The following is a 22,620-nucleotide window of genomic DNA, read 5'->3' as shown; positions in this document are numbered from 1 at the left end:
ATGATCGAAAAGGTTGCATATTGGATCAGGAGAAAAACTCTTTACACAAAGAGAACACGGTTTAGGAAAAGGATAGAGTACTTAGAGTATGAGATCAACTAGAACTCTTCCACCATGGAAGAGTAGCATTTGTATCCTAGTCAATCTCTAATTGCTAAGTCCTTAAATGTTAGTGTTGTTCTCTTTTACAGGTAATGCACATAAGCAGAAGTTAAACGTGAATTAAGAGCAAAATAGCAAGGCAATTTTGCAAGCAATTTATGTGTGATTCAAGCGTGCAATCCTGAAGCTACTTGAACCGAATAAAAGAACCAGTTCCAAGTGTCTATTTTTTATTCTAGTTCAATTGTAGTAAGTGATTTTACATTATGCCTTTCAACTTATTTAGAAGCAATTGTATTAGGTACTTAGAGTTTTCAAGTTAGAGTTAACTTGAAGTTGTCGCAACAGTTGAGGTTGTGTGCCATAACGGGATTAGAGTTAATCCTAGGTTTACAAAAGAGTTTTTGTAAATGCAGTTTTTTGGCTGAGTAATTTTAGTGGAGAGTTTGGGAAAATCCTACTGGAAGGTAGGACGTGTTTTTTCACCTTTTGAGCCAGGTGTTTTCAACGTAAAATCTCTGTGTTCTTTATTTTCTGTATTTATTATTCTGCAACAGTAGTAGTTGGAACACATAGAAAAACCAGGTCTTTCTATAATCAAGTTAAGCGAAAATTGGGTATCACACAAATCACTCCCCCCCCCTTCTTGTGTGGTATTGAAGTATAAAACATCAATTGGTATCAGAGCGGGTTATCCTTGAAGAGGCTAACACCTTAGGAACAGATCAAGATGAGTGAACCACCTGGAAACTGGGAAGGACAATCCACCGCTAGGCCTCCACTCCTTAATGGCCAGTACTATTTCTGGTGGAAGAACAGGATGAGAGACCACATCATAGGAGAAGCCTATGAACTTTGGGACATTGCCTCTGGCTACTACAAAGAAGAATGTTGAAGGAGTGGATGTGCCAAAGACTAGAGCTAACTATACTGCTGAAGATTTGAAGAAGTGGGAAAAGAATACCAAGGCCAAGAAATGGCTTGTGTGTGGACTAGGTCCGGACGAGTACAGTAGAATTCAAAGTTGTACTACTGCTAAGGAGATCTGGGACACTCTACAAGTGGCCCATAAAGGAACTCCTCAAGTAAAGAGATCAAGAGGAACACTGCTATATTCTCAATATGAAAATTTCACCATGAAGGAAAGAGAAACCATCCAAAAGATGTACACAAGATTCACAACACTAACAAATGAACTTAAGTCTCTTGGAAAAATTATCCTTGAAGAAGACAAGGTTGAGTAAATCTTGATAAGGGTCTTGCTAGTAACTTGGAAAAGCAAAATCACTGCTATTCAGGAATCAAAGAACATTGCTACTCTCAAGTTGGACGAGCTGATTGGAAATCTCACTGCCTATGAACTGAGAAGACAAACCATGAAGATGGATGCACCCAAGAAGGAAAGAAGTCTGGCTCTCAGAATAGTTGAAGGTGCAGACTTAGAGGATGATGAAATGGCTATAATCACAAGGGCTTTCAAGAAGTATCTAATGAGAGGAAAGGTTTCTTCAAGATGTGCAACCTTCAACAAACCAAGGGCCCCTGAAAAACAGACCAACGAGGGCTACTAAAAATGTGGTAAGACTGACCACATGATCAAGAATTATTCTCGGTGGGAAATTAAATGGAAGAAATAAAGGGTTGAACGAAGAAACAGGAAGAAAGAACAGGTTCAACCCAAGAAGAACAAAGGATCGACAAAGGCTATGGTTGCTGCTTGGGGAGAAAGCTCATATGAGGATTCAGAAGATGAAGCTGGAGATGAACAAGCACTTATGGCCATTGGAGAATCAGATGATGAACAAGAAGTAAGTGTGATTCATCTCAAAGACAAAATTAAATTTCTGTCTAAAGAAAAGCTATCTGAATTACTGGTAGACTTCATTGATGAGTCTGAGGTCATAAACTATGAGAAGGAACGACTGTCTAGGAAATGTGTAGTCCTAAAAGCTAAGTGTAAAAATCTGAAACTCAGGGCTAGTGAAAGTGATAGTAAAAACACTGAGCTGAAGAACCAGGTTCTTGAACTTAACAACACTATCTTAGAACTTAGATCTGAAAATTTAAAACTGATATTAAGAAAAGGTAAAAATAAAGTTGATCACACACATCTCACCTTAGAAGAAAATTTAGGAAAAATGAAGGATGAGTTGTACAAGAGAGATGAGCAGATAAGAGTCTTAAAAGAAGATCTAGGGAAGGTGAAGCATGAACTAGACAGAACTTGCAAATGGAATAAGTCCTCTGATGTACTATCCTGGCCACAAGAGCACCACAGTAGCAATAACAGAGGACTTGGCTATGGGACCCTAGCACCTAAGTGGGATCCCAAAAGCAAGTACATCACACTTCCTGAGAACAAAATCTGCACACATTGTGGCAAGACTGGTCATTACAAAAGTGAATGTAATGCAAAATAAAAGGCCAGTCAAAAGAACAAAATCTTTGTTCAAGAGAAAAATAGGCTATCTGGATGGGCTAAAAGGAATTTAATTCACCCCTTTGCCTATAGAAAGGGACCCAAACTAGTTTGGGTTCCTAAAACTAACCCCTGATTTCGTTTTGCAGGTCCAAGTGAAGGGAAGTAGTCAAATATGGTACATGGATAGTGGCTGCTCAAAGCATATGATTGGAAGTAAGAACCAGTTCCTTTCACTTGAGGACCTAAAAGGAGGTAATGCCTCCTTTAGAAATGGGAAGAAAGGTGAGATCATTGGGGTTGGAAAGGTAGGTAAGACAGACTTATATTCCATTGAGAATGTCTACTTGATAGATGGCTTGAAATATAGCATGATAAGTGTATCACAACTATGTGACAGAGGTAATCTGGTAGCATTCACCTCTCCTAAATATTTTGTGATTAATCTTACCACTGACAAGATTGTTTTGCAGGGAAAAAGAGTAAACAATATTTACATTGTAGATTTGTCCACTCTTTCAGAAAACGAACTCACTTGCTTAAGTGTGTTGGACAATGATCCCTTCCTATGGCACAAAAGACTTGGTCATGCAAGTCTAAATAAACTCAACAAATTAGTCTCCAAGGACCTGGTGATAGGGTAACTTAACATCAAGTTCAAGGAAGACAAAGTTTGTGATTCTTGTGCAAGGGAGAAGCAAGTAAGATCCTCTTTTAAAAGCAAGAAAGTGGTATACACTACCAGGTCGATGGAACTGTTTTATATGGATCTTTGTGGTCTAATGAGAACATTGAGCAGAGGTGGTAAGAAATATATAATGGTACGTATTGATGATTACTCTAGGTTTACTTGGGTATTGTTTTTAACATCTAAGGATAAAGTATTTGACATGTTTACTGCCTTTGTTAGAAAAACTCATAAACAACCAGGTAATCAACTTGCATCAATTCGGTCTGATTGGAACTGAATTTGAAAATGCTAAGTTTGCTGAATTTTGTGATGAGCATGATTAGAGATGGCAATGGGGCGGGGTGGGGCGGTTGCAGCGCAGGTTCATCCTTAACCCGCATAAAGTTCAACCTGTCCCGCCCCGCCCCGCCCCGCACCGTATAGCAAGATATTCTGTTTTCAAACCGCCCAGCCCCGCCTCACACAAACCCGCACCGCCCCGCAAAGCAAAAAAATCATTTTTTTCATTTTTAACAAGTAGTTTCTATTTTTAAAAAAATCCAAACAAATTAAAGATAACATATGGCCTTCTTGTCTCTTTTTCTCGATAGTTCCATTTATGTCCATAATGTTTTTCATGTGCTACAATGTATCTACTACTAATCTTGTTAAAAAATATCTTTTAGCATATTACTCCATAGTAAAAGTAGTAATTTAATTAGTGAGTTAATTATAATAATCAATTTTAAAATATCTTCTTAAAACTAGTATGCTACATTCTTACCGAATAGACGCATCAATATTATATTTTAATGACCCAAAAAAGTGGTAATATCTGAATATGAAGTTATGAACTAACAAAATTTAAAATAAAAATAAAGATATAAAGATAAGCAAGGGAACATTAATAAAACAGATTCCAATTAAAAAAGCAGATTACAACTCTACGAAAACATTTGATTCTTCTTTGATGAAAAGCAGAAAATGTGCGATGCAGGTATTAAACAAATGCACAACCCGCAACCGCAGCTAAATTAAAAAAGATTCTTGAACCCGCCCCGCATAAACTTAAACCCGCACCGCCCCACATAAGCTTAAACCTGCCCCGCCCCGCACCCGCCCCGCCCCGTTTGCCATCCCTAAGCATGGTATAGATCATAATTTCGCTGCCCCTAGGACTCTTCAACAAAATGGAGTAGTTGAAAGAAAGAATAGGACTCTTGAAGATATGGCTAGGACTATGCTTCTTTCTAGTAAACTACCCCATAGCTTCTGGGCAGAAGCTGTAAACACTGCATGTTACATCATCAATAGATGCATGATTAGACCTCTTGTAGAGAAGACTCCCTATGAGTTACTTAAAGGGAGAAAACTAAATATATCTCATCTTAGGGCATTTAGATGCAAGTGCTTTGTGCACAATAATGGAAAGGACTCCTTAGGTAAGTTTGAACCCAGAAGTGATGAGGGAGTATTCTTGGGACATTCTTCACATAGCAAAGCTTATAAAGTGTACAACAAAAGAACTTTGTGTGTAGAAAAAAGTGTACATGTAGTTTTTGATGAAACTAACATTCGTACTGAGAGACAGGAATATGAAGATGAGGCTATTGGGCTGGTAAAAGAATTAAGTGAAGTCACAGCTCAAACTGAAGCTGCATCAAAAAAAGGAACATGTAATGGAACAGGTTCTTCCATCTAGGGCAACCTGGCAAAGGGAACTGAACAAAGAAGAAGTGAATCTAATTTCCAAATGGAACCTGTCCATGAGCCTGTTCCTCAACAACAGAACATGGGAGAAACTCCAAACAGAAATTAGTTGGTTTTGAAACCTTACAAGTATCAAAGTTCTCATCCCATTGAGAACATCCTTACTGATCCAACTTTTGGAGTTAAAACTAGATCTCAACTAAAGAATCTATGTGCTTTTGATGCATTCTTATCTCTTATTGAACCTAAAAATATTGCTGAAGCTTTGCAGGATGCAGAATGGGTGAATGCAATGCAAGATGAACTCAATCAGTTTGAAAGAAGTCAAGTGTGGCATCTGGTCACTGACCCAAGGACAGATCAATAATTGGCACTAAATGGGTCTTCAGAAACAAACTTGATGAAAATGGAACGGTTACAAGGAACAAGGCAATGTTGGTGGTCCAAAGTTATAGCCAAGAGAAGGGCATAGATTATGATGAGACCTTTGCTCCAGTTGCAAGACTGGAGACAATAAGACTCCTCATAGCCTTTGCAGCACACATGGAATTTACCCTTCACCAAATGGATGTGAAGAGTGCCTTCTTAATTGGCTACTTAAAGGAAGAAGTCTTTGTCAAACGAAAGCGCTCAAAACTTCGTTGATGCAACTTTTGGTGCTTTGCCTGATAGTTATAATGGTTGGATGACTAACACTATTATGATGTTTCTTCTGGTCTTTCCACAAGATTTTCGGTAAAATAAATGGAAAAGTTCAAATAAGCCACCACGAAGAGGCACAACGTAATTGTGGAAAATTGCAAGTCTCTTGTGAGGATTTGGAAATTAAGTTCTCGCAAGGTTCCAGCATTGGAATGTTGACGGCTACTTCAGATGCTTGTGCGGTACATTTGCAGAAATCAAGTTGTTTATTGAAGCTGTTCGGGCTACGAAAACATAGAGTGATACAACTAGAGTTTTGGATTATTTTTTTGTTTACTTGAATAGAGATAATATTTTTGTAGTGAAATTTATGAAAATACGTTATGTTCCGGTTCTTATGTACTTTTTAATCCAATGTTTGAGATCACATATATTGTAATATTCTCTTCTTTAACTCTCTTTTGCGGTCTTTACCATCCTTAATCTGTAAAACCAGGAACAGAAATTGGCCTTATAACACAATAGCTGTAGTCATAGAAAAAGTAATGTTGATAGATACTCAGTGATCAGCTCCTTATAGTTCTTTGCCACTACAAAGTGAAAAGGAGGAGTCACTTCAAACAATACACAAATGAATGAAGTTAATCAACCATAAAAAAAGCCAACCTAACTACTCTGGCAACTAAACCTGGTTTTACAAAATTGGAGCTCCAGTCAATAAACCAGATTACTGGTAGCTCAATTCTCTTGCTCATCGAACGAGTGCTTCAAAATGACATGAATATTAATTAGGAGATCAATTACCTTCAAAGAATCAGAACATCTACAATATGGTGCAGTACGTAGCTAGGATTCTGTCTTTTGTCTCTCGCGGTTTTCCTCCATAATTCTTTGGAGCTCTTTCTCACTTCTCGCTATCAAACGCTTAACAGTGTCAAAAGTGGTAAGCCTAATGCTGCAGGAGAAAATGAAGAGACAAAAACAATGATGTGTTAGGTTATGATGTTAATATCATCGTCAATGATCATTGCCTGGTAATACTAGTACTAGTAGTAACTAAATTCCTTGTTATCGGTCCCCTTGGAGAACTGTTTGTTCCATCAGGCATGAGCTTACTTACGTTACTGGTTCGAGCCAGCATAAAACTAGTCAATTTATGATGAATCCTTAGTTTATGAATACTAGTGTAATCATCTCACGGAACAAACATGACATTTTATGAATGAAGCAACAACGTAAATATGCTTTTTTTTTTTTTTTTTTAATGGCAAACAGAGAATAAATGGGCTGAGAAATACTGCAACGGGAAGACAGCTACTGCAAACATCTACAGAATGACACTAGCTGGAGCTGTGTACTATTTATGGCAAGAGAGGAACAATGGAGTCTTTTAACGCAAGCAGAGATCTTCTGATATACTGGTGAAACTGATTATACAAGAGGTTATATTCAGAGGTAGCATGCGGCCAAAATTAGCTGGGAAGATTCACGAACTCAATTTTTATCCTAGGTAATTGGTAGAGGTTGAGGAGTTAGCTGTGTAAGGAGATATAGTGGAGATGATCTAGTCTTAACTCTAATTACTGGGTGCTGCCAGTTTTAGAGATGTTTTCTTTTGTCTTGAGCTGTACATATTCTTTACTGGTAATAAAATTGTTTTAATTACCAAAATAAAAAACATGCTTACCTAAACTCTTAAGTCTTCTGCGGATGGCGATTATAACCGTGCAGTTTGTTAAACAAACACAGCGTCAAACATGAGATTTTAAAACCGGCAAGCCTAACTATATTTATCAATTATGCTACAATCTCAAATAGAAACTATTGAGCCTGATTAATGCCCAAAAAATGGAAAAAAGGTGTGCGGAAACAGAGACCAGAGAAGATAAAAAAATAAGTGAAAAGAGAACAGAAGAAGGCACAGGAATGAGAAAATGCACCTGCTATTAGGGAGAGTTTTCAGCGCATTGGGAACAAACCCCCTGTATAATCCAACTAAACCATCACGCGCCACTATACCTGAAAAAAGAAAGGGTTCATTTAAACAATCAGAAAGAGTGTTAGGTTGATTAACATTCTCAGTTTAGAATAACTTAAATCCCCTCTCGAGCATGATCATGGACTTCAAAAACTATGATACAATCAGTCAGTCACTGAATTTTAAAGGCTTCTTTTCTTTTTCAAATGAAGTGAACTATAGAGTCAACAAGTTCGAGGAATTGAAATCAAAATGTTATCTAATTTTGACATTTCATACTTTTTGATACTTTAAGCTTAAAGGATTTGAAAGGATTTGAAGCACAAAAAACCTCATAAAGTGGAAAACAGTTTTATTAAAGCAGCTGGGCGACAGTATGTACAGCTATTTTCTATTACTCACTCGCCCCATTTTTTATGACCTATGTTGACTAATACCGAGTTAAAAGAGAAAATGGATTTATTATTATCTGATTTCGGTATATATTTGTCAACATAATTGTTGGAAGATGTGTCATGGTAAAAAATTATAATAATTGTTCGAAAATGTGAAGGCGTGAGATGTTAATTAAAGCCAAAGTTATATAAAACAAAAGCAAGTTATATTATTTTTTATAATGATGGAGTCCAGGCTAGCTTGCGCACACCTCGACTATTCCATCGGTGCTTGCTATCTCCCATCAGTACAGGTTCGAGGTAACTTTGCCAGCCCAGCAAGGCACAGACAAACCGTAAGAAATCACCTAGAGTTTTTTGTCCATAGTGGAATTTGAACCTTAGTCTCCAAGGTTTTCACCTACTTCATTGACCATTAGGCCACACCTTGCGTGCTTAGTGGACGTTCCGATTCAAGGAACAATTCATTTCTCGGCACAAACTATTAGAAAGCAAGCCAAACAAATAGGGGTAAGGAGCATTCCCTATAAATCAAGGCTTGAGTATGGGCATAGGAAAGCCTGTGCCAATGACTACTACGATGCACAAAGCCTGAAAAGTTTATGTTGTACTAGAACCAAAAGGTAGGCTACACTTTAGCAAGCAAGTCTCGATCCCTTAAGTAAACTAAGCAAAACTTGGAAAGCAGGACACATGAATCGAGATCATGCAAAATTTTGACCGCAGCACATGTAAATCAAGAACAAACAAGACAAAAATACGGTTTAGATTAAAAGAACAAAGTGTAGAAAGATGGAACAAAAACCTGAACCTTTCAGATTATCTGTTCACAGCCAGGATTTGTACACAGTACATACCTACCAACTCCCATCCCCTCCTCCCATCTCCGCATAAAAAAGAAAGGAGAAGAAAACAACAAGAGATACAGGCAATGACGTCATTTATTACTTACCTGGGAAGGCATCCAAAATTGTCACATAAGGTGTACCCCTCATTTGCATTTGCCTTCTCACTGTGTCCAATGGATAGCACATTAGCGTGGCAATAGTTGCTGAAATCAAACCTGTAACCAGAGATGCTTCAGTTCGTTTCTGATATTTCTCTGGCAAAGCTTTCTTCACCCTGACATTCACAAAAGTGTCATTACGTTAGAGTACTAACACCAGGACCCTGTTTTATATGATATATAGGATTAAGATCTTCCAAAGAACATAGACTCACAAGTCAAAAACACAAAAGTTCACAGCGATATATGGTGCTATTCCAATAAGAGAGGGCCCAAGACCATTATAAAAGGATGCAACGCCTTCCTCTTTCAGCATTTTTAAAGCAACCTGAAATCATTGAACTAATCAAAATAATGATCCAGATATGTCCTCGTATAATAAATTTGGAGTTATCCAACTTTTACCTCACTCATCGTCTTATACCCAGGGTCTACTGCTAATCTCAATCTGAGGACATCTAATGGGTAGGTTACCTGACAACATAACAACAAGTTAAAGGTCTTGGAGACAGATAAAAAATATAACCAAAATACCAAGAACAGGAATATGAATAATTGAGCTTCTGCAAGCTCCCACCCCACCCCTGCAAATGGGGGGGGGGGAGATAGAGAGATCAACTGGTAGTTTTCAAGTATATCTTATAAAGCAAACAACAGATTTCAGCTCAGTAACATTACTGAAACAACAATAAGCACCAAGTTTCTGCAAGGTCACTTTCACTTGTGTAAACATAATTGCGAAATTAAATGCCAAATGAACAACAACTGAGAAATAGCTATTTGGTGTTCACAAAATGTAAACTTACAAAAGTCGAAGTCATGCCAGCACAAGCACCTGCTGCTAGTCTTCCAATGACAGAAAGCTCCCCATCCTTTCCTTGAAATAGTTTCTGGAAATAGAAAGTGAGAAATAACCTTAATTGTGGTGATACAACAAACTACTGTTATGTCTTCTCTAAAGATGTTTCAATACCTTGTAATTTTCATAAGCAAACAGCTGCACTGCACTATAAGGTATGATCCGTATCACCTAAAACATAAACAGAAAATATCAACTTGAAGTTTTAAAAAAAACAGAGCCCTAATCACCAAGAATCTATGACTGACTATAAATGTTAGCTCAACAGGAAAATGGAGCAAAAACCTGTGGAAGGTTGCCTTTCCAGTATCCTTTGATCCCTTCCTCCTTCCCAATCAATGCAAATGCCTGCAATCGAATTTTACGCATATATCAAAAACTTGAGAATCATAAGACTCAATGATGGCACCTATGAGTGGTAATTATTTCCCTATGGGAGGTTTGCAGAAAAGAGAAGCATAAGAAGAATTTACTTCTGCAATGTACCGATAAGGAAAATAACCATTATACTGTTATAGACTAAACAGGAGAGCCCAACCCAAAAGACTAGCCTATTAGGTGGGAGAACCCATTTACCATTTGAAATACTAGTCCTTTTTACTCAATGAAGGAGTCAATTGGTTCACATCAATTGCCCCTGCTTGACGACCAACGACCTTGTTGATCGCGGCTGGCACCACTTTTTTAGATCCAGACCACCACCACTTGCGGCACCCCTCTAGCCCAGGTGGTCATAGCTGGCATCTGTCCTTTTTTTTCGCTGTGTGTGTGTGTTGGGGGGGGGGGGGGTCCAAGTCACAACTCTTGGTGCCCTACCAGGTGCTCACAGCTGGCAACCCCTCCATTCACGAGTCCAGGCCACCACTCCAAGTTGCGGCCTTAAGCGTTCATCAATCTGCTCTGATACCAATTGTTATAGACTAACATAAGAGTCCAACCCAAAAGACTAGTCTATTAGGTGAGAGAGCCCATTTAGCCTATAAACCAATTATTAGTACTCTTTTTAATCAGTGATGGACTCAATTGGTTCACAATAGAGAGCATCACTTGCTTATAACTAATTAAAGAGAAGTAATCAACCAAATGGCAGAAAATTGTACGCGTACGAGGATAATTTATCTATTCATCATAATAACTATAAAAAATTGTTTCTAAAGACAGAACTTCCCAAACTGAGACCCCCACCAAATTCTACAAATTTTACTAGGCGGTAGAATCGGTCACCAACACTGGCTGACAAGTAACAAGTTGACTATATTTCCACCCTCAAATCTAGAGTGGAAGGGACAGCCTTCATCATTTGTAGTAAATGGGTTCTAACTATGATACTGCAAATTACTCGCTTACTCTTTTGGATCAATCATCACAATACTAAAACTCCGCACAATATAAAAGAACAGCTAACAGGGAACATCAGACTACAGGAAACTCAATAAATTAAGAAGTAGATGCCGAGATGTGGGTAATTCTGAATTATTAACTAGGACATAGATTGTCTTTGTCGTATATCTCAAAAAGCAACAACAGGCAAGAAAACAATACAATACCTCAATGAATCCAACTCCCTTCTTTGCAGCTTCTTGTCCAGCTCTTAGTCCATGTGTCTAGCAACCAACGCAAATGACAGGAAGATATAAGTGCAAGGAAGAAAACGTAAAAGTGGCCGCTGTTAACTAAAATATGCATATCAAACTCATAATAGTATGGAGTCACCTTACCAGTAACAATATGAAGGATTGGGGCAATACGTAGATGGATACAAGTATGAGCTGGGGATTTCACTGTCGGGTATACAAATGCATAGTGAGAAAGGATGCTCGCGATGTCAAGTTTCAACACAGAATTTTTTTTTTTTCTCAAATGGAGTTTCACAAGACCAGAAGAGTGGGGAGGCAAGAAGAATAACCCCCAAAAGTCATTCTTGCACCGATATGTATCAGGCAAGTCATTCTTTCCTCTTTCTTCTCATAGAATAACAAAATAGCAGTAACGTTCATAGTTCCTTTAACTTGTCAACAGGTCAATGGCATAAACACATTGCAGCTGCACCTACACTCTTTGTCTACTTCTCTGCCACCGACATCAAAGACTGGACAATAAAGCCAATTTGGGCTTTTAAGATACACATTCAGGAATATAGCATAAGATGGCGAGAGTAGATGCTGATAACAAGTACTCCTACAAAGGATGTGGCCTTTTCTGGCTACCATTTAAGAAATCATATAAGTTTAAAGGTTATAAACCCTTCAAAAGAATATATTAGCAAACTAACAATCCTTCAAAACTATGAAAAAGATAATGCAAATACTTGCAGAAGTCAGTAATACCAAACAAAATTCATGTGAATTGCGTACCAGCCTACTTAGCCAAAACTAAATCACCATCCTGATCGGAGGATGACTTATCTGGCTATATCTCATGTTATTTTCCTCAAGTCCACTAACCAAATATGCTGTAAAGTCATTTTTAACTCTACTCTTAGTTACTGTCATTTGCTTTAAACATTTAGTTACCGTCTACTACTATAAGTATCACCAAATCTTGACCTCCTGCCCCATTCTCTCTATCTCCCACTATCACATTTCAATTCAACCAAAAATCAATCAATCAACTATACCTCAATCCTGAACTAGTCAGGGTCTGCTACATGAATCCTCTATATTCACTCCACTCTTTTCTTTTCTTTTTTCTTTTTCCTTTTATCTAGATAACTGAGAAATTTTTGTATCCAGCTTCAAACTTTGTGAAAAGCGGACCCGCCTCTCTACTCTTCTCCATTTAAATACTATAAGTCAACGCTCTGAAGGGCATATTCACTCCACTTTATTGGGACCCACATTATTTTATTTGTTCAAAGTGTAGGAAATGAAACAAACAATTTTGTCAAGAAATTAAGCCTAAAGTTCAACCAAAATTCAATTATCCAAGAAAACAGCAGTAATATGGTAGTAAAAAAAAAACAAAACGATAAATTAAAAAGGAGAGACACCTGCATGAGGAGCTTGATACGGTCAAGGGGAGCAGTAACAGTCTTAGCAGCAGCACCAGCAATAGCACCAGCAGCAAATAAAGCAGCATCTCTTGGAACCAAAGCTACCATAGCTAATGGGTGCTTTATAAGCTGAGCTGTTGTAGGATTATTGAACCCTTTATTATTATCAAGATTCTCCGATAACGAGATGCATCCAAAATTGCACCCAATTTGACCCGTAGAACCGACCCATTTGGTTTGCCATTGTTGTGGTGGGTGAGTTTGAGAGGTGCTGTTGGATAATTCGAGACTCGGAATGTCCATGGATACTAAAACGGGTCGGTTCTTTCTCATTGTGGATACTGGGTAAGAGGAAGGAAGTTTTTTTTTTTCCCTCTGTTGTGAAGAAGATAAGAGGGGTTTTAGAGGGAGAATTTGGCACTTTGCAGCTACCTACTCTGGGGGTTTATTCTGTTTCTATATTCATTTCTTTTGTATAAATTATTTTTTTTTTGTATTATTATATTGTTTTGTTTCTTAAACAAATCCTTTTTTATAATCAAAAAGAAAATCAATCATTATTTTAAAGAGAACATATTCTATACTCCAGATCCAATGCTTTTTCTCATTTTTTTATTTATCTTCCTCTATGCTTTTTATTAGATGCCGTTTGGTTGGGTTTTTAAGTCAGTTATAGCCTGTTTGGCCAAGCTGGACAAATCAGCTTATTTTGAGAAGAGTTTTTTTCAAAAGTGCTTTTGAAAAAAATACTTTTGGAGAGAAGCAGTTTGTGTTTGGCTAATCAGTCTGAAAAGCACTTTTGAGAAATAATTTGTGTTTGGCCAAGCTTTTTAGAAAGTGCTTTTAAGTGTCAAATTACGAATAAGGACATGAATAGATTTACTTAATAATTAATATTATAAGTAAATAAATAATATCAAAATTTTGTTATTACATGCAATAATTAAAAAAAATCATTTTATTTAAGTAAAATATGAAAATAAAATTTAAAAGTACTTAATTCTTTTAATATAAGTTAAATATATTAAAATTCCTTCAACAAATATAAAAGCATTCACCCCTAAAGTCACTATATATTAGAAAGTTTTCCTAAAAATAAGAAGAAATATTTATAAATTAATATCCTAAATATTAGGTTTAAGGGTTATTTTGGTATATACTATATTTTGTTAAGGATATTTTAGGTAAGAAGAAAAGCCAAAACTGCTTCTGCTTCTGCTTTTGGAAAGAAACTACTTTTTTCTGCTTCTCTGAAACTGCTTCTGCTTCTTCCCGAAAGCACTTTTTTTTCCCAAATAAGCTTGGCCAAACACTTCAAATTAGGAAAAAAAGTGCTTTTGGGAAAAAAAGTGCTTTTTCCCCTTGAGAAGCTTGGCCAAACAGGCTATTAGTAGGCGTTTGGACATAAAAATTGTGAAATTTCAGAAAAAAGTTTTTAAAAAAATAACTAAAATAGTATTTGAAAATTAGAGTTGCATTTGGAAATGAATACAATTTGGAGCTATTTTTGAGTTTTGTGAGAGATTTGAAGTGAAGATTTTGAAAAATAACTTTCTAGAGTTTTTAAAATTTTTGAAAAATTCCGAAATTTAACTTTAAGTGAAATTTAAAATTTTTATGGACATACATTGATTCCCAAAAAAAAGTAAAAAAAAAAAAAATTGAAAAAATGTATAATTTTTGTCCAAACGAACCCTTAATCTTCTGGTTGGTATTTTACGAAGAATTTATCTCGGTATAAATTCAGCTAACCATGTGGAGGCGGAAGCAGAGAGGTGAGAGGGGGTTCAATTTGACTAAAAATATACTATGTAAATATGGGCAAAAATGAATATTTTTTACTATACATAAATTGCTGAATCTCCTCGCCATAAATAATTTTTTTGAATCCATGGCTCCTTCACTAATGATTGTTTAGCTTTTTCTTTTTCTTCATACGTAAAACTCACACAAATTAATAAGGAAATTAATAATTATTTTAATGTAGAATAAGAATACATATATTAAATAATAGGCCAAATACATATACAGACCATTAAACTTGGCCCAATTTTTTATTTTGGTACTTTAATTCAGCCTTGTTCCATTTTGGCCCTCCAACCCCATTTCTTTTGTTCCACTTTGACACAAAAAATTTTCTCCCAGGTAAAAATGCACTGCATGCGAATACCCAGCAAATACCCAGCTGTTACCCCAACCCCCCGCAATTTTTTTTTTTGTAATTTCAAATTATTATTTTTTTTCGTTTTTTCTGCCCACATCCCGGGGAAAAAATACTTTTTTTTATATATATTTTTAGTAATAACTACGGGGTCAACTGAACCCATAACTTTCGACGCGGAGTAAAATTTTATATGTAATATATATATATATATATATAAACCCATAATATTTAAAAATATAATGAGTTCTTTTGTTCCACTTTGACACAAAAACTTTTATCCCAAGTAAAAATACAGCGCGGACAAATACCCAGTAGCGCGTGCAAATACCCAGGTGCTACCCCCACCCAATTCCCCCCTCCTCCCCGCAATTTTTTTTTTTGTAATTTCAAATTATTATTTTTTTCGTTTTTTCTGCCCCCCTCCCGTGGAAAAGATATTTTTTTATATATATTTTCAGTAATAACTACGAGTTCAACTGAACTCATAGCTTTTGACGCGAAGTAAAAATTTGTAAGTAAAAATTTATTAAAATTGTAAAAACAAAAATAGATATAAACCCATAACATTAAAAATATAATGGGTTTAATATTAAAAATATTAAAATTGAATTATAGGATTTAAATTCTGGATCTGCCTCCACGTTGGGAGTATGAAATTTGGCTTAAAAAATGGCTCTCACGCGCCTACAAGGGTGAGGCAAATCACACATGGAATCTAGTTAGCTTTTGTGTTAAAGTGGAACAAAAGAAATGGGGTTGGAGGGCCAAAATAGAACAAAGCTGAGTTAAAGTGACAAATGAAAAATTAGACAAAGTTTAATGTGCTGTCTATATATTTGGCCTAAATAATACCTTGATTAGAATATTAAAATGATAAAGTAACCCTTATAATGTGAAATGTAACTTTTATTTTGCTAAAATTAAATAAAGATTTTAAATTATGCACTTTATATTGTAATTTATAATATATCAAACTAAACATGCAACAAGAAATAATCTATGTATTACAATTTATGCATAACTAATTTTGCATTACTGATTTCTATATGGCATTATTAATTCATGTATAATTTGTATCCAAACCAAACGATCCCTTATTTATTTGAGAAAAAATTAAACAAAATAAATTTAGGTATCTATTTATTTACCACTTAAAATTTAAAGACTGGTACGGCTAATTGTTATTCACAACATAAAATACATGTTTTTTTTATGATAGAAAGAAAAAAAAAATGATGCAAATGTGAAATTAAGAAGAAAAGTGACAAAATAACCCCCCCCCCCCAAGCCAACCCCAACTCACCAAAAAATAAAATCCTGATAGCTCCAATAGTTTTCGATCTAATTTTTCAAAGCTCATCTTTCAAAATCAATCATTTTAAAACGTGTTGTATCTCTTCTTTATTTTATACTCCTACTTGTGGGGTCAACTGTTACTAATAGCTTGTTTGTTCAAGTTTTTTTTGGCCTTTAAGGTATTTTGCGAAACTTTATTGTTGAGTAAAAGCAGAATTTGTTTTTAAGAAAATTACATTTAGAAGTACTTTTTACAAGTTTGGTCAAATATTAATTGTTGTTCAAAAGTGTTTTTCAAATTAATTAGCTAATCATAAACTAATTCTCACCAAAAGTACTTTTTAGGAATATATTTTGTAGAAAAGCACTTCAAAATAAGCTGATTTTTAAAGCTTGACCAAACAAGCTATAATCATATTTTGCATATGAAAAGGTTCAGTTCGGATAATAGATTTATTTTTATGTAAGACCGTCTCCAACCATAACACCAAATTTCACACCAAAATGGTGTAACACCAAATTGACTCCAACCATTACACCAATTTTTACAACAAAAAAGAATATTTTTTCTCTTTCTTCTATATTATATTATATTATTATCTTCTATTTAAATTTTATTTTTTATTTCCTTCAAACAAATTCTATCTTTTTTCTTTTTTCCATATTCATCATATATAATTCACATTCACCACTTATATAATCATTTATTACAAGATTATTTTAAAGAATAAATCAACTAAAGGATAAATCATTTATTACAAAAACTAAACTTATGTTTTATATTTTTTAGTGTAATTTCAATTTTAATGTATCCTCCTTTGATGTACTTTAATTATAATGTATTTTTATTTTATGTATTGTTAATTTTCTTTTTTAAATTTTAGTTTCCACTTTTCAATTTTAGCAACATTAGATATCTTACATTTGCATTTTTTATTCTTAAATAATGGTTATATTTCTTTTTATACAATAATAATAATAATAATAAAATTAACTTATAATTATATATAAATATAATATATATACAAAAATTAATATAGCAAAAAAATAGGATATAAAATTAAAATTATAAAGATCTTAATATAAAAATTAATTATATACACAATTTATAATAAATTAAAGTCCAAAAAATAAAAAGATAAATAAAATAATAATAAATCAAATTTGGTGTTGATGAATAGTGTTGCACCAAATTTGGTTTGGTGCAAGATTTGGTGTTTCATTGGAGCAAAAAAACACCAAATTTAGATTTGGTGCAAAAAATAGTGCATCCTTGGAGATGCCGTAAGGATCATTTTTAAAAATTTCAAAAACTAAGAAAAAAAAAAAAGGAAAGGAACAGAAAAAGTCATACATGTTTTGCATTTCTTTCACTTTTGTTAAAAAACTATTTGATGAAACAAAGAGTAAACTGTTTAATAAAATTGTAAGTAAGGAGCTGAACATTTGATTTTCAAAGATTTCACAAACCAAGAATTGAAATAGAATAAGCAAGATAAGAAGAACTTAAAGGAGGAAATGGAAATGGTCTAAGAATAATATTACACTATCTGTATTAATAATCTAAGGACGTCTTTATATGTGTTTACCCTAAAATTTGATTGAAAGGCTAAACCAGTTAAATTTGTAAAGTTAGATGTTAAACAATTAATTTAATACGATTAAATTGGTCCCTGTTAATTTGAAACAAGAAAAAGGTAATGATAACAACTAGTAAACGCAAGATATATAAATAGAAATTGAATTAAAGTAAAATCGATAATAGCTAGAATCTCTTACTGAACAATCTGCAAAATTGAACAAAAGTCGACTGAATCTTTGTACAGTGACTGTAGTATGTATTCAGTGATTGTGCGTAAAAATGCATGAATCATGATCTAGGAGGTGATATTCATATCTAGAGACTCCAAACCATATAATCGAAATAACAGAGCAACTAACTCAGAATGACCGCAACATGTATGCATTCCACCTAACACAACTGCTTACTGTCAATATCGATAACTCTCCCATTTTTCGGATAGTCTCTTACAGAATATTCCAAAAAGATTTACGCGGAAAATTTTATTAAATCGCCATCATTATTTTTGAATATGAAGAGACGTGCATCCTCGCCATTTAATGCTTAACCCTGACTAGTGAAAACATCAGCGGAATAAGGATGACATCCCCACACTTGTATATATTAATTCCTTCTTTCCTAGGATTATTTTATTAGATTTATTCTTGTTGTCGCTTTTGTTTAGGGGTGGGCATTCGGTATTTCGGTTCGGTATTTCGGTATTCGGTTTATCAATTGTGTATACCAAATACCGTACCAAAATATTTCGGTACAGTTCGGTATTTCTTATTTTGGTTCGGCACGGTTTCGGTACGATTTCGGTTTGATACATTAATGAGTAATATTTAAAATATTGACACGTCAACTACTGAAATTTCTGCTTCAATATTAAATTTTGATACTGCTTCAATATTAAGCTGTTTTTTCATATAGACGTGTCAAGACTTTACATTAAGAAAGCAAAGTCGTTTCTTGAAAAACCACAACCAGTTGAAGAAATCTTAGTCCTTAAAAGGAAATTGCCAAATATAGCACCTTTTGGTTATTCTTGTGGTCTGTAACTGGGCGTGCATTCTTGCTTGCTTGGACCTGTTAGTTCTCATTACCTTATTAGTTTTCTGATCTTTAATAGCCTGCCTGCATACTATTATGTAATAGGGATGAGGAAAAAATTTACTTACTAGATTGTTTACACTGTTACAGGAGGGAAGATCAGCTTGAATTTAGGCATGCAGTTGTGAATGAAAATTACAATTAGTAACAAATGTAGTTGTGCCTTCAGTCTTAAACAGACACAGGTACACAACAGAATTAGACTTAAGGCTTCAGGCCATGTAACAATCATCTGCAGCCAAGCTAATAGATCTGTAGCCAAGCAAGAAAAACCAGAATTATTCTTGTCATTCTTTAGAAGAGATGACTAGCATTCAGAACACCTGCACAACATGTAACAAGCATCTGCAGAACAAGCTATGTAACAAGCGTTTGCAGAACACCTGAACAGCCAAACCATCTGCAGAACATCTGAACAGCCAAACATTTACACACTGCCAAGTTGCAATAGTAACTAAGATGCAGCAGCAACATCAGGAACACCTGAACAACCAATTGCACTGTGCCAATTATATTTACACACTACCAATGCCAAGAACACCTGAACAACCAAACCATAAACACAAATACACAACATTCAACAAGTTTGAGGTCTTGCAGCAGCTAAAAGATGCTAGCAGTAACACTAGAAGTTCTTTTAAAAGATGCTAACAGTAACACAATATTGAGTCCATTAGCCCGCCGATTAACATATAGTCATATATCAGTCTGAATAAAGTTGAAGATTCCACCAAGTCTAAAGAAGATTTTAACAAAATAGAAAAAGAAAACAAAATCTTTTTGTAATCATCTTCATTTATCTTTATGCTTTCAAATACAAATTACAATATGATCTATCCAAAATTAATCAGAGTACTATGTCCATTGCTAAAGAACAGAGAGCAGCAGCAGCAGAAATTAGTACAGTTTCTATCCAGTTAGCTCTAGTAAGATACAATTACTACAGTTTGTGCAACGGGCTACATAAATTAGGTTACAGAATCATTTTCCTGTATCAGTTACTTCAATCAATATCTATACATAACTGCCAACGCTTACTGCTAAAGAAATTTCACGAAACTACTATCTTCATTCCCTGTTCTACTGCTATATCTTATAGGTTTCTCATATGTCAACCTACTTTATACCTAATCAAACACTTGATCCAAAAAAATGAGTTTCAAATATAAAATTAATCTTCGCTAAAGAACATCGTTAGAAATCTTCATCAAATTCATTTCCATCGCTAGAAAGTAGAAATCGCTAGAAAGTAGAAACATACCTTTGAAAATTGAAACTATCGCAAGTTCTCAACAACAACATCTTCGTTTGCCCGGAATTTGTGAGGACTAAGGACTGAGGAGTGAGGAGTCGGAGCTCGAAAATCGGAAATCTCCAGATCGCCGCTCAACTGTACTGTAATCTAAATTGCTAAATGCTAATGCCCTAACCACTAACCAGTAACCAGCTAACCTTTAGAGTTTAGGCTTGGGCTTGGGCATAAGAATTAAGATGGGCTTGGGCGTTTGGGGCTGGGGCGATGGGCTGGGTGGGCAGTAATAATTAAGAAAATGTCTTTTAAAATCGGATTTTCGGTATTTCGGTATACCGAAATTTCAGAATTTTAATACCGAAGACCGTACCGAAATACCGAAATTGCAATACCGAATTGGACCGAAATACCGGAAAAAATCGAAACCAAAATACCGAATTAATTCGGTCCGGTTCAGAATTTGATTTTTCGGATTTTATGCCCACCCCTACTTTTGTTGCTTTCTAGTATTTCGTCCTTTAGAATATTCCTTCTAATCCTTAAACACAAGAACTAAGCGGAATGGCTTCCTAGCCACTTAAACTTGTCGAGTTTTTAAAAGCCGATACATAAACTTTTTATTTTCTCATTTGAACACTTGAACACATTTTCCTCGTAACTAATAAACACATCTAGCTAGAGACCATATGCGCGTGTATTACACATACATATACGTGTCCATCCAGTCAGCAAATGACCAAGGGATATCTTACACTTCAAAGGCGCGAAAAAAACCATGGTCCCTTCTTTATTCCATAGACCGACCCGCCTCCCTCATTTTAACCTCTCTCTGGCTAAACCCTCCCATGTTAATTCAAAATTTTTGATGATCGGAGAAGGTGAAAAAAATCTGGAAAGTGAGGAGATCATATGTAAGGCCCATATGCCATCATAGTAGGCACGCAATAGGCCATCATATGTAAGGCCGTTTCTCGTCATCGATGAACTCTCCATAAGTTCGGAAAACCTCGTCGAGAATGGCACTGATCTGCTCATCGATGAATTTGACCCTAGGATTTGCAGCAACCACCAAAGCTGCTGTTTCCTCACGGTTAAGACCCCTATCGCCATTTGCATAAAAAATTTGGAAGATTCTTTTCACCTTCTCCGATCACGATCTCTGAATTCCAGAATCTTTCACATTCTTTTCACCTTCTCCAATATTCAAAAAGGACTTGTTTATGGTGGTGAATATGGCGTGAGGTCAGTCGTACTGGATGAACTTTCAAAATCAATCATAATCACTCACCCTTTTTTTTGTTTTTCGTTTATTATCTGTTAATCTTGTTCTGATCGAGCTTCGTTTGGTCTAAGTGATGCAAAACTTTGCTTTAACTCCACAATGAAAAAATATACAACTTTTCATCATTTTCATGGTCTGAAAAAAAGAAAAGAAAAAGTAAAAATAGAGCTTTAGATTTTAAAAAATGGAGAAAGAGGGTATTTTAGAAGGAATGAATAAGAATACACTTAAATACAACCCATTTTGTACGGTTGGGCATTGTGAAGGGGGTTTTCACGCTCCTGTGCGTCGTGTTCCTGATGCGGCCTGCTGATTAGAACCAACTGATGCCACATGAGCATGGTCAATGGTCAAATGTGTTTATTAATTACGGAAAAAATGAGTTAGAATGTTCAAATGAAAAAGTTAAAACTTTATGTATCGACTTTTAAACCCCATCAAGTTTAAGTGGCGAGGAAGTCATTCCGCCGAAGAACTAGTATCCATGACCTCCCAGAACCCTAATACTCAGAATAAACTGCCATCATCTGTTTCGGCTCTGAGGTGGCTGAAAAAATTATATTGGTGGTCGTTGGCGCTTAAACTGAAAATAGTCTACTGCCATACAAGAAGGGCAAATCAAGTAAGTCGTTCTTCCTGCAAAGCCGCAAAGGCTAAGTCGCTCCCCGAAATAACTGTTACATATATAGTCCCTGAGGAATTGGATTTGACTTCTGACTTGACAGTTCGAATAAGACTGATAAGTAATTTGGTGATCGAAACACATCGGTGATCGAATTCGCGTCCATGATCACCTGGGAACTCCTTCCTGTTGTCTGAAAGGACTGCTGGTGGACATATAAGAATATCAAGTTCTATTGTGTTTGGCCTGAGCGATTCACCAGCTATCGTCCTGGACACTCTTTTGTACATACTTATCTTTTTATTCTTGGGATGTCGCTTCTAATAGACACGATCATCAAAGAGATGTACCGTAGATACTGGATTTGCCTGGCTCAAATAGGTCCAATGATCTAGAGGTTGGTTGCCTGTCTTTGCCACTTGGCTTTTGCGAACGTGCTCTTCACCTTGTGGTATCTTATCCACCTTCTTTCTCCCAAGATCTACCAGAGTGTTATGCTCACCATGAATCAGTTGACTAATTCTTCAAATCAGTTCAGTTGCACATGATTTGGTCGT

The 22,620-nt window shown here is 35.5% G+C and overlaps 2 protein-coding genes across 3 annotated transcripts; one reads left to right on the top strand and one right to left on the bottom strand.

Annotated features, from left to right (window-relative positions):
* Positions 1–950: 950 nt before the first annotated feature.
* On the top strand, positions 951–1,346 carry LOC138873839 (uncharacterized). The gene has a single exon (XM_070152322.1). It carries the CDS (start codon positions 951–953, stop codon positions 1,344–1,346), a length of 396 nt encoding a protein of 131 aa, XP_070008423.1.
* Positions 1,347–6,048: 4,702 nt separating this feature from the next.
* LOC104220567 (probable envelope ADP,ATP carrier protein, chloroplastic) lies at positions 6,049–13,206 on the bottom strand. 2 transcript variants are annotated; one of them, XM_009771485.2, is made up of 11 exons: positions 12,771–13,206; positions 11,329–11,385; positions 10,067–10,129; positions 9,896–9,952; positions 9,729–9,812; positions 9,328–9,396; positions 9,138–9,250; positions 8,869–9,038; positions 7,484–7,562; positions 6,348–6,498; positions 6,049–6,133 (listed from the first exon to the last, which is right to left on the bottom strand). In XM_009771485.2, exons 1-10 carry the CDS (start codon positions 13,104–13,106, stop codon positions 6,390–6,392), a joined length of 1,137 nt encoding a protein of 378 aa, XP_009769787.1. In that variant the 5' UTR covers positions 13,107–13,206; the 3' UTR covers positions 6,049–6,133; positions 6,348–6,389. The 2 variants fall into 2 exon arrangements, with proteins under 2 accessions (XP_009769787.1, XP_070007081.1); XM_070150980.1 differs by having other exon boundaries at positions 6,049–6,498.
* Positions 13,207–22,620: the final 9,414 nt, after the last annotated feature.

The sequence above is a fragment of the Nicotiana sylvestris genome, chromosome 7 (genome assembly GCF_000393655.2).
Source record: "Nicotiana sylvestris chromosome 7, ASM39365v2, whole genome shotgun sequence".
NCBI classification, from domain to species: Eukaryota; Viridiplantae; Streptophyta; class Magnoliopsida; order Solanales; family Solanaceae; genus Nicotiana; species Nicotiana sylvestris.
Note: the sequence above shows the minus strand (reverse complement) of the source record. Positions and strands in the feature narration are given on the sequence as shown.